Raw genomic sequence first — 12,760 nt, 5'->3', positions numbered from 1 at the left:
ATTTAGATGTCTGGTGAGATTAATAAGGCTCACTATAATAATAATTAGCATGTCTGAAAGTAAAAAAAAAAAAGATTATGCTCTTTTGGAAAACAAATGACTGATTAAAATAAAGTATCCTTGAAATGACATCGCTTAGTAACAAAAGATCCAACATAATTGTGCCACGTTTCATGAAACTTTGAATTAGTTCACACAGGGAACAGTTATGCGTTCTTGTGTGAAGCTAATCTGAATTAAATAACATATAATAGGGTTGCCATTTCTGTAATATGTTGCTATTTGTTGAAGCCTCCAGTCAAACTTAACAAACTAGCTATTTGTCTTACATTGCAGGAGTCTAATAATGACACCCCAACACTTTAACCAAACTCACCAAAAATGTTTTCAGAGTTGCTGTTCTTGCCCTCATTCTGGATAAAGACAATATTCCTACTAAGTTGATGAAAATTAATATTCCACTAATATTCCTGTTTACATGCAGCTGTGCAAACTGCAATTAACCTAATTGTTAATGTTGTACCGGATATCCTACAGAGGAATTTCCATTTCCATTTCCAACTGCAGTCATGTTGCCCCCGTCGTCAAAGTGGAACAGCTGGAGCCGCTTGAGCCATTTTGCCTCAGTGCATCAAATTTTTCCACCGGTGGCGGACTCCGACACAGCCTCCCTCTTTCATTCGTTCAGCCACCTTCTTGAAAAGATCGGCGTTGTGATATTCGCGCATATCCAAAAACCTCTTTGAAATCTTTCATAATGTTTCTCCTTCCGACCAGAAATGTGGACTTTTTCCCAAATTAGACGCATATTACGAATGTGCTGTATAGATGTCCAAAGAATGCTTCTAAAACCCAAATAAAATGTACATATCCTACTTATCTTAATCGAAAAATGTGTAGTAGTAGTGTAACCATTGTAAGAAGAGAAAAAGTTGGGAAAACTTTAAAGTTTCAAGGCAACAAACTTCAATTACGTTTTGTAGAAGGCAATTTAACTACTTCTGTTAATTTCACTTTTTATACTAAGTTCAAAGCAACTCAAATCTGTATCCACATGGAATTTTAATTTCCGCTTATAAATGAGCTTAGTTTCCCTTTTTTATTATTAATTTCATCATCTATAATATTAAGTTTGATCCCTAAAGTCAACAGTTTCTAATCATTACAGCCACATCACGAGCATATATGACCCACAGTGGGGAGCGTCTGAACCTTCCTTCAGGGTCTGCATTGTTTGAATTCTAATCAGAGAGAAGACCATGTGACTCCCCTCAGACACATAACTGCCTCTATTGTGTCACTTTCATATGAGAACAAAGAGCGATTTCTGGTGAATTTTAACCTTAATGCATTGCATGATGGAAATTATATTGAAAGAAGCTGTAGAAGTTTCTTTACATGATTTGATGAGTTAAGTAAACTACCAATTAGAAATTGTTTAACTCATTTTGTAGTTACAAGACTGAACTTGTGATTATAAGTATTGAAAGTAATCATTTAACAAACGTGTGTAATTACACTAAGTTAAAAAGAAAAGAAAAGTATATGTGATATCATTATGCAATTTCTAAAGGATGGGTTTGGTGTAAAATATCACAGAACACGCAGTCCTCAATTATTAAAAAAGTTAACAAGGAGCTTTCTCATCTTGTAATGAATCACAAATTAAATTAAAACACTAATCCAAATTCTCTTTCTGTTGTTGAAGCAAGAAAACTTGTTTGTTTGTTAGTTTGGTTTTAATTTTAACTCTAAATGCTGATAATTTAGGCCAAACAATCTGAAATTGTTATAGTGTATTTGCAATAAGCTTTAGTAACTATGAGAGTATATCCTTGTTAATTCATATTCTGGAGACCCTGGACCTTTCTATAACAGCCCAAAAATATATACATGACATGGTATGAACAGCATGAGATTTCACAATTTCATCAGAATTGCTTATACACCTGATTTTGAGTTGTTGAGATGTTTCAGAAGTTTGCTACAGAAAATGTTGCATTACTTCTGTTTGGGGTTTTAGAGATCCCAGCTATTAAACACAATGGATTTTTGCATGCTCCATAACTGTGACTCCTCCAAAATCCCCCAAAATGCAGTTTTTAACAATAGATTCTTCATTACAAAGACCTCTATGGTGTCTAATTGGTCACGTTACTTTGTAGGACAACATACTGTACGTTTATTTGTCTGTGAATGACTTTTTGGCGAACAATCCAATGCAATTTTTATAAAAACCTTTGAATGTGCAAACCCAGTTTCTTGGCAAAGAAAAGGGTTAAAAAACCTTTCTGCTGTACACATTGGGTTTTAATGAGGTCAGGCGAAGAGTAAAAACTATGTTTGAAAGGAACAAATTGGTTGACTATAGAGCAGCACAAAGAAAAACGTCATATTTTAACATTGAAAAACAGATTTAATACTTGTGTATTGTGGTCATTGTATTAGATCACCTTGTGCTCTCCCAATATCTTGCAGATCACAAAGCTGTTACCTTTTCTAAAAGCATGTGCCCTGGTCCTGGACTTAGTCAATGCCAAACTGAATTAACAAAGAAGGGATCTTTGCAGCTGTTCTGCTCGAAAACGCACATAATCACGACAGGAACAAACTGGCCGCCAAGGTAAATTCTTTGTGTGTGTGGACTGTCTGCTGGGTTTTCTTTCAACCAGTGTTCATACTTAAAGAATAGAAGAGGTAAAAGAGCTCCTTGGTAACCAAAATTTGCATATTCCGCTTGTATAAGTAGAAATTATGTGCGTGAGTGTGCCTGGGTGAAGCATCAGCCCAACACTTACCTATGCTACCTAGAGCATCATTGTGTACCATCAACAGCAACATAATGCCACTTTTACCACAAGAGAGAAGAGCCCTGGATACAAATAGAACAATATAATAAGGGCAGCTATATACAATACAACAGCGTCTGGACTCAATAGGCCAAACTCCCCATGGCCCAGTTACAAGCTGTTTTATGACCAGCCAGGTAATTGCACAAAGCAATGACGGCAGGTTTCCTTGGGTTCAGACCAAAGATAGATTCAAGAAACTAAAATCTCTTCCAGACTTGGTGGTCAAGCCGTGTGCGCAATCACATCCTCCCACTTCCGTGTGCAGGCATGAGGCGCATTGATATTTAACCTTAAACGATGAGTGTTGTTATAAAGCCAGACGTAGGCCCCCCTTTTCCCCTGAACAAATCTCCAACCTCCCTACTCCACAACTGCAAACAAGCTGTTTCGTACTGCAGTTGCGGCTCCCGTTTCCAGCAGTGAAATCAGATCAGGTGGAGCCTGAAATGCCAGTGAGGAATGGGGCACGCGTGTGGCCGCTAAATGAAATCAATGAGATAATCGATAAGTGGGGGCTGCGAGAAGAGGATTACTTAGAGCTGGAGGAAACAGTCGGTAGGCCATTCACTCATCGTGATTAAAGGCCCCTGCTCTGCGGTTCGACATAGGCCGGCGTGCAGCGGTTTGACACCAGATCTGGGTCAATTATGAGTTTGAGATCCTTTTTTAATTACTCAGGATGTTTGCTTTATAGTCTGTCTGGCAGACATGGGAGCACGAGTATGTTCTGAAATATGTGAACTTGTGGTTTGATTGATCTATCTGCTCACGTTTGAACTCCCGGAGCGCACCGCCGCTTCAAACGTATGCAACTTTTGACTTGAGTTCTTTCATGTGCTGCCGCTGCATCGTTGTTGTTCTAAAGCTCCACCCTACTCCAGCTCTAGTTTAATTGTCATAAAGCCAAATATACAACAATATAAGACTGATTAGCCACTCTGAAAATGACTTACAGTGATTGTATTGAAAGGGTACGCTGAGCAAGGCTGCAGGCAGAAATCTCACCCAGCACAAACACATTTTTACCCTCTAAAGATTTCTTTGTCGATGTAATTATATTGGAGACATGTTTTTTAGGATATGTTTGCATATTGAAAGATGTATTAACAAGCACAATGATTAAACAAGCCAATGCTTGCTTGTCACACCGCCGTGTTTCCTTCCGGTGTAAAACACTCCAGTGCATTCAAGCTAACACCAAACTCAATCACTGGCACTGATTCCAAGCACAGCGTTAAAGAATGGGGTAGTATTCCATAACTATTGTGGCTCACAAAGAACTAATAAAACCCAACCACTGAGACTTACAGGCTAAGTGCTTTGCAGCGGATGGGGCTAATAATAATATCTGGGAGTAACACCAAGAAATCCGTGGGGACATTGCCAGATAACCACTACTACACACCCCCGTGGGCTAAGACCGGCGGCGAGGGTTTGCAGGGGCTGCAGAGTTTGGAAGTGCAGGGCTACTGGCAACTCTGCAGTGCAACACATGGGACTTTCATCAAAGCTCACATCAAAGGCTAATACCCAAGCTTAGAATCTTTGGGGGATTTTTTACAAAACCTAAAACAAGAGCAGACATACTGAATCTGACCGGTGGGAGTCAGATGAAAGCTAGCCACTCAGTTTGGTTTTTTGACTGATTTTCCCATCAACTTGATGTCATTTGTAACTCTGCATGAATCCAAGACAAGATGACAAAATACGCTGAGTCCCCTGCTCGGGCTTGTGGGCAGTTATCAAAGCTATTCAGAAGAATAGGGTCATCTTTTTTTAAGCAAAATCAAATGCAACACGGTAAAAACAAATGCACATGTGCTGTAGCACAGAAACAAGAAATAATGTGAGTAGTGCGTGTTTTGAGCTGTAATGAGAGCGCAAACTGATGACTAACCAGCCAGAACCAGCCACAGGTACGCTTTTTCTCTTGAGAAGTAACACAACAAAAAACAAAGAAACCAGTTTCCAAATACAGAGCGCATACACCAAACTATTTTCCATACCCTCAGGATTAAATGGCCCAGACTTAAACCAGAGCGGGACCATTGAGAGTTACACCAAAGCCGAGTGTGCGAGGTGCACGGTTGATGTTTTTCCCTGCTGGAAGTGTTGCATCAACTGCCAGCTCCTTGGGGGGACTGTCACACGAACTACGGCAGGCCTGCTGGGCCACAACAGTGTTGGAGTGCTGTGTGCCCAGCGTGCAAAAGAGGCTTCTCCACTCCGCCGTGTTTCCAACAGCTATTATCCATTGCATTAATGAATGGGTCCTACTGTTATACACTGAGTCACACAGGACTACAGCTCAGGAGCACCTGACAGAAAACAATCTCTAATGGATTCAAACAGAATATGTAATGTGTGGTAGATCTATTATCCAATATAATGGAAAGTATACCACTGCTGCACAACATGTGTCTTTGAATTTTTCCGTTAAATGTAATAAGAGTTCACATATTTATACAATGGATAACAGCAGTAGGATTAAACCCCATAGCAGGATGATAATGAAATAAACATTCATGAGATTTCTGATTTCTTATACACCAGTCAGAATTATTGTGAAATATTTTGGATCAGCCATGTTGGGTTTTAGGGTTTAGATACCCCAAAAAGGAAATAATACGTTCACATTCATGTTGTAGTGTTGGGCATCAATTTTTTTGTTAGTTTTTTAAAACAATTTCCCACATACAATGACACAGACATAAGGCAGTGCACTTCAAATAAGTATATGTAACCACTCAAGATGTAAGGTACGCAAATGCAATAATATGAAGAGATGATGAATCAAAGCTGTCACATGTCTCATTACACCGACACTTTCAGTCAAATCCAGTGATCAGTAAAAATAAAAATCCTAAAAGCAAACATTGTTTTTTACTCAACCTCAACCACACTTTATTTAACAAAATAGAAGCAGGTCAAATATCAGCAAAGCATATAAATGTAACTTTGAAACACAGCGTTTTGAAAATCATGACAAATCATCAGTGGGCTGTGGGACAGATAATACTCCACAGAAGAGACACATAGTTACCCCAGTCAACAACCACCCACCCCCCAACCCCCCCTCCCCCGTTGTGATTGGACAGAGAAGCGGGGAACAGGGGGTTGAGGGGGGAGGAAGCGAGGTTGACTGGAAAACAAACGCAGGGAGGTGATGATGACGAGGATGATGAGTGTCTGTCACAGATCTGCTGAGATGTTAGTCCCCAAGGTCAAGCTGCGCGTGGTTACATATTTGGGAGGGGAGGGGCGGGAGGGAAAGGAGGGATGACAGTGGGGAAAGTTTATGCATGCATGCAAGTGGTCACGCAACTGCTCTCTCTCTCACTCTCTCTCTCATTTGTCCACACGCAAACACACACAGACACAGACACACACACACACACAGACACAGACACAGACACAGACACACACACACACACACACACACACACACACACACACACACAAGTACGCACAGGGCAAAAGAAAGGGGGGCGGGCAGCCGGACAGAGAAAGCGGGTGGAAGTGATTCAGCACCATGGACAGCACTAGTCTGTAATACTGGGGGGAGATACTGCAGGCCTGCTAGTGTGGGGAAAGAAGGGAGAGGATGGGAGGGTGAAGGGGATTTAGGGGGTGTATAAGCACGTCTCACATCAACACTGTACACTCTCATCACGGCCATGGCATCTCTTCGCCAAATTATGCTGAAACCTTGTCTGCATGAGGCCTCTCAGAGCGGCTCTCGTAAAAGAAATCCATTGGCAACGTCAGAAAATGTCATCAGCACTGGAATTTTACATTAGAATCCCAATCAAAATCAAATGAAAAACAATGCAAAATTGCACATTCCTTGCATCTGTTTCAGACCAGACACTGCAGAGAAGCTACAGAATCGAGAAATTTTGGAATAGTGGAAGTATGCCCCCGCCCCCCCTTTAAAATCCAAATCCACGTTCAGTTTAAAGCAGTAATAGGCGAAGCAGCAGACCCCGACAGCTGAGCTCTGCAAAAACAGGTGTTCAGTCATGGCATTGTTTTCATGAGCCCACCAAAAAAAAAAGACCATGCGACCCCCCGCCCCTTCCACCACCACCCAGCCCCACCAAGAGTACCAAGTTCAAAATGCTGAATTGGAAAAAAAGGCATCTTTGCATTGTCAAATCAACCTCCATGTATGTATGTATATGTGTGTGTCCCTTTTCTCCCATGCTGAGCTATTTCCATAGCATGGCCCACCCCCCCTCCCCTGTTTGTTAGAAAGCAAGAATCACACCCCTTCCATTTCCTCGATGTCCTCCCAAAAAACAACAAAACAACAACAAACAAAAAAAAAAAAAAAACAGCCTGTTTCAAGCACATTTTGTAGTAAATACAGTGAGTTTCAGTTCTCTTATTTGGACAAGATTAGATGGCTTTACAAAAGCTCACAATATGATGAAAGTGAATCATAGCCATAAGCTTTTTTTGTGTGTGTGTGGAGGAATACTTTTTTCTGACATTTTAAAAAAAAGCATTCTACTCTACATCAGTCTACCTGCGCTGTTTTACATAGATCGAATTATACCTACATAGCTCAATTGAAAACACTTCTTTGCTCAGTTGTTGAAAAAATATGATGGTATAAACCCCCCATTTAAATTACTTCCTCCTCCTCTTGTTGTTGTTCTTCTTCTTCTTCTTGTTTTTTTTTCTTCCTCTCACCCAAAGCAGGCTATATTCATTGACACACAAAACCACAGAACTGTTATTTTAGCTACATTAACTTTGCAGCATAAGCATCTGAGTGACGTTAATTGGTCATGCTCATCTGCATGTCTGAATATCTGAAAAGTCAACAATTGGCACACCATAAAGTAACACAGTTGTACATTCATAAAGGAGATGATGACTGCGCAGACGTGGGTGTCATCTGCGCCACCTAGTACGGTATAAATAACCCCAAATATTTATCGACAATCAAATGATAACAAACAGAAAAAAGAACATGCACCGACAGCTTCACTTCCATCACTCCTCTCCAGATAGTCATCCAGTTATTGGTCATGTTTTTTTTTTCCACTCCCCCCCTTCTCTCTTTTTTTTTCTCCAAACAAGTTTTTAAAACAACAAATACAAATCCTAACTGCAGGTTTCACAAAAAATAGAGAAATGGCACTTTGTAATAGTCATATATAATTCTTAATATCTATATATTGTCATATTGATATATAACATGAAAAGGGTCGAGTTTTGCTTCTTTGTCGGTTATGGTGGTTATGGTTCCTCGTCGTCGCGCGCGTTTGTGTGTGTGTGTGTTGAAACCATGCGAAATATCATCATGCAGATTATGATACATCGGGTGGGGGGGGGGGGGGGGCGGGGAGGGTCCGAGTATTTACATTTACATTCATGCGTTCGTGCACCATTCCCCGGGTCCTCGGTTTTTGGCTCACTCTCTTTCTTTCGTTCTCTGTCGCTCACACACACGCCCTCTCTCCTCCTCCACTTCCACCACTCCAAAGCCCCCCCTTCTCCACACACATCCCTCCTTTTTCTCCCCCTCTTTTTTTCTGTCTCGCACAGATCCGTAGTCCGATTGCGGCAAATAGCAGAACTGGGAGGAGGAGGAGGAGGAGGGAGGATGAGGGAGGGAGGAGAGAGGTTATTTTTTTCCTTTATAGCCATAAGAGAGAGGAGGAGGAGGGGGTGGGGGGGGCTTGGCATATACATATATTACAGAGTGAGAGAGGGGGGGGACTGTGCAGTAGCAGACTTCTGGAGAAAAACAAGACATAAACAAGTCTGTGTTCGCCCCTGTGAGTGGACCAGAAGCGGATGATTCTTGCAGTCATTTGTGTGCGTCAGTCTGTCTGCGTGACTGTTTGTAATCCAGTCTGGTGTCGGCTTATTGTACTAGACTAACAGCAGAGTCGTCCCCTCACCCCCCCTCCCCTCCCCCCTCCCCCCTTTTTACGCATCATTTGTCGTGGTGAGGTGCGTGCTGCAGTCGAAGCCCCGGTGCGCGCCCCCGTCCGCGTTATAAGGCCCGCTGTGCCAATAAGACGAGTCACACACTGTCTGCAAGGAATTGATCTCCGAGGCCGAAGAGTTCCCCTCCCTCCGCTTTGACCTCTTTCGGTTCCGCAAAATGAACACAAGCATCCCCACGACTGTGAAAGCGGACGTGACAAACACCAGCAGCAGCCCGGGGACGAGCACCGAGATGGAGACCCTGTTCGGCTCCAAATAGGAGTTCGAGCGCGTCCCCGAGTCCTGGGCGAAAGTGCTGTTTTTGGACTCGGGGTTGGGGGAGACTTTGTCGTACAGTTTGCGGCACATGAGGTCGTTGCGCACGTAGCGGAAGTCGCGCTTCCAGAACTCTTCTGGGGACTCGCACTTGAGGTCGCTCACGATCACGTCGGCCCCGAGCTTCTCCGTCCACTGCTTGAAGGGCAGGATGTTGCACGAGCAATCCCACGGGTTCCCGTGCAAATCGATCTGTATGATTGAGTTGAGCTGGTCCAACACGCCAGCCACGGGGAGATAGGGGAAATAATTGTTATGCAGGCTAATTTTGGATAAAGAAATCCCAAGGAAAGCATCCACGGGTAAAGACTTAAGCAGGTTGTTGTTGAGGAACAGAACCCTCAGGTTGGGCATGGGGCCGAACGCACCTGCCACGATCAGCTGGATGTCGTTGTATTCCAAACTGAGGTATTCCAGATTCACAAGGCCCACGAACATCTCTGCTATCAGCGTATCCAGGTAGTTCTTATCCATGTAGAGCCACCTGAGCTCGCTCTGGTTCAGGAAGGTGCTGTTGTCGATCACCTTGATGTTGTTCCCGCCCAGGTCGAGCAGGTTGAGGCTGGAGTAGCCCAGCAGCTGGTTCTTCTTCACGGCGTGTATGTTGTTGTCTCTCATGTTCAGCTCGTGCGCGGCCAGGGGCTTGGGCTTGAGGTTGGATAGGCTCTCGATCTTTTTGCCCTCGCAGTTGACCCCCAGCCCCTGCCTGGAGCCCACCAGCTTGCAGTTGCACGGCTGGGGGCAGGTCATGTTGTGCAGCTGCTGCTGCTCCCTGTCCCCGTTCACACCTGTCAGCACCGGCGTGGGCTTCGTCTTCAGCTGCCAGTTCTCACGAGATTTGGAGCGGTTCTTGGCCCCGTGGCCGTGGCCCCCGCCGCCGCCGCCGCCGCCTCCTCCAGGCGTTGGGGGCCCGCTGGCGTCTCTGCTGGGCTTGTAAGGCGTGGGACCACCGCGGGTCTCCGAGATCTCCTCCTGGGTGGGAGGGGCGACCAGGCTGGTGTCCACGGCGCCGTTCTGTGAAGGGCACAGATCCGCTTCCGACGTCTCGTTCAAGTCGCTCCCCTGCAGCCTGGTGGGAGCCTCGCATATCACCCTCCCAATGAGCGCGTTATGCGGTATGTTCTCCAGCCATTCCTTAAGAGAAACCAGGTCGCAGTTACAGTCCCAAGGGTTGTCCTCCAACAAAACCTCCGCAATGCCCGGTATCTGTTCCAGGATCCCCTCATAAGGCAACGTTTTGATTCGGTTCCCTCGCAGGTCGAGATGCGTAATGGGCACATGTTGAAACACGTTTATAGGTAGCGCGCTGATGAGGTTGTCGTTAAGTATTAACACTTCAAGTTTATTTAGGTCCCTGAAAACGGCGGGGTCAATATCCCTCAATAGATTGAAATCAGCTTGGAGGTATTCCAAGTCGTCTAAGCCCAGAAACGTACTCTTCCTGAAGGATCTGATCTTATTGTTATTGATGTGCAGGCGCTTCACCAGCTGCAGTCCCAGAAAGGCGCCCGGCACAATGTCGTGCAAGCCATTGTTCTCCAGATGCAGGCTCACAGCGTTGTAAAAGTTGGCGAACTCGTTGGGAAAGAGCCTGGAGAGAGAATTCCCGTGCAACAGCAAGTGGTAGAACTGCGAGCTGGGGCCGGTCAAATGCTGCAGAGTGGTGAAGCTCCTTTTTTCGCAGTCTATGTGCAGATCTCCCTCGATCTCGTTGCAAGAGCATATCTGCTCCTTACAAACGTCCCTTGTAACATTTCCACTGGCAACACAAAGAGCCGCATTCAGCAGGACGATCCAAAGCAGCATTTTTTTTTCAACGTGGACAATTCATTCCCGGGCTTCAAGACATGCGAGCTGTGGATTCAGTCTACATCAATGCGAAAAAGAAGAAGACAAAAAAAAAAAAAAAGGATGGAGGGAGGGAGGGAGAGGGAGGTGGTGGGGGGGATATAGACATTTAGGGGAGAAGATAAGGCAGTCTTTTATAACAGATCCATGCTGCATCTAACCTGCACTTGTGTCCAAGACTTCCAGTTTTTTGTGTGTGTGTGTGTGTGTGGGAAAAAAATCAGCACATAAACGTCTCTTTTCACGCCGACCGAATCCTCCCCCAGCCTCCGCGTGTTCGCGATCAGAACCGAACCCCAGCAGGCAGCAGAGTCCGATACATCTCTCTCTCTCTCTCACTCTCTCTCTCTCTCTTCTTTCTTTTCACTTAATCAAACACTGACCTTGGCAAGGGGAAAAATAATGGAACAAATCCGAGCCTCCTTGTGTGTGTGTGTGTGTTTTTTCTTGTGGTCTTCCTCTCTCTCTCCCGGTCGTGCTGCGTGTTGCGGCGCAGGGAGCTGTCCCCTCTCTCTCTGTCTCTCTCTCTCTCCGTCTCTCTCTCTCTCTCTCTCTCTCCCCGGTGCTGAATTCACACCCCGCGCTGGAGCTGTAAGAGGCGATCCCACCGCTGCAAAGCACCCGCATCCCCCTCTTTACATCCCTTCGGTCGTCTTGCCCCTCGCGTCGTCTTCCTCCTCTCTTCTTCTGCTCCTCGACCCCCCTTTTTTTTTTTTTCCTCCTTTAGCGTGGCGATTCAGGGGGAATCACAAAAGGAGGGACGCGGAGACGGTGTTCATCCTAGCGCGGTGCTCTAAGAATAATCTGACACCCTCTACTGAGCTGTAATGGCACCAAAAAAAAATCTGTCGACTGACTGAGGGAATGCTGAGAAGAGAGAGGAAGAGAGGATGAAGGGGGGAGGGGGGGGGGTCAATCCACATATAGAGGCGAGTTTTTTCTCTCTTTTTTTTTCCCCCCTTTTTAAAAATCACACTTTACAGCTGTGGACCGTTCCCTCGCAGAGACGCAAAAAATGAAAAGGTTCAGTTTGTGCCACCAAAACCGGGCTCCTACTGTAAGACTCTCACTCTTAAAAGCTTCCATGGTGAAAGTGTCCAAGTCGGCATCGTCGAAAGCACTGATGAGATTTCACATTCGGTTCGTGATACCTCGCTCCCCCCCTCCTCCTCCTCTCATTCTTAAAGGATGAGCGGCGTTAGTTTTGGCGCACCTCGCTCCGCTTGCGCTCCCGCAGCCTTGACTTTCGCCCCCCACCCCCCCACCCCCCTTTTCGTTCTGAAAAACACTGTTGAATGCGGTAAAAAACAATAATCCGCTACAGGCATGCCTCAGTCCAGCAACAACACAAAAAAAAAAACAGTTGACTATACAACAAACGATGCGTCAGCGTGGCACCCTATATGCGCATGTGTGCGTGACGTTTCTTTTTCCTTTCCTTTTTTTTTTTTTTTATCCAATATGAAAATCCTTTTGCAAAATAAAAGAGAGAGATCTACAACTGTGAGAGGGGGAAAAGGGAGAGAGAAGTGGTTTGGACATATTCTCATCTCCTATAGATATTTTATTACACTCCATTGTTTGAGAGTATTACATCAGCTGGTGGGGGGTGGGGGGGGTTGCACAGGAGAGTTGAATTAGTTACCCCCCCAACCCTCACTCTCTCTCTCACACACACACACACACAGCCCTCTCCTCCTCCTCCTCCTCCTCCTCCTCCTCCTCCTCCATCTGCAGTGCTCAGTTGGAATTAAGAGCAGGACAGAAAATGGGAAGCT

The 12,760-nt window shown here is 44.9% G+C and overlaps 1 protein-coding gene across 1 annotated transcript; it reads right to left on the bottom strand.

Moving 5' to 3' along the window:
* Positions 1-8,786: 8,786 nt before the first annotated feature.
* On the bottom strand, positions 8,787-12,199 carry LOC127378687 (SLIT and NTRK-like protein 1). Its single transcript, XM_051427829.1, has one exon. The coding sequence runs from the start codon at positions 10,938-10,940 to the stop codon at positions 8,799-8,801; it is 2,142 nt and encodes a 713-aa protein (XP_051283789.1). The 5' UTR covers positions 10,941-12,199; the 3' UTR covers positions 8,787-8,798.
* Between the last annotated feature and the right edge of the window lie 561 nt (positions 12,200-12,760).

The sequence above is a fragment of the Dicentrarchus labrax genome, unplaced genomic scaffold, assembly GCF_905237075.1.
Source record: "Dicentrarchus labrax unplaced genomic scaffold, dlabrax2021, whole genome shotgun sequence".
Taxonomy (NCBI): Eukaryota; Metazoa; Chordata; class Actinopteri; family Moronidae; genus Dicentrarchus; species Dicentrarchus labrax.
Note: the sequence above shows the minus strand (reverse complement) of the source record. Positions and strands in the feature narration are given on the sequence as shown.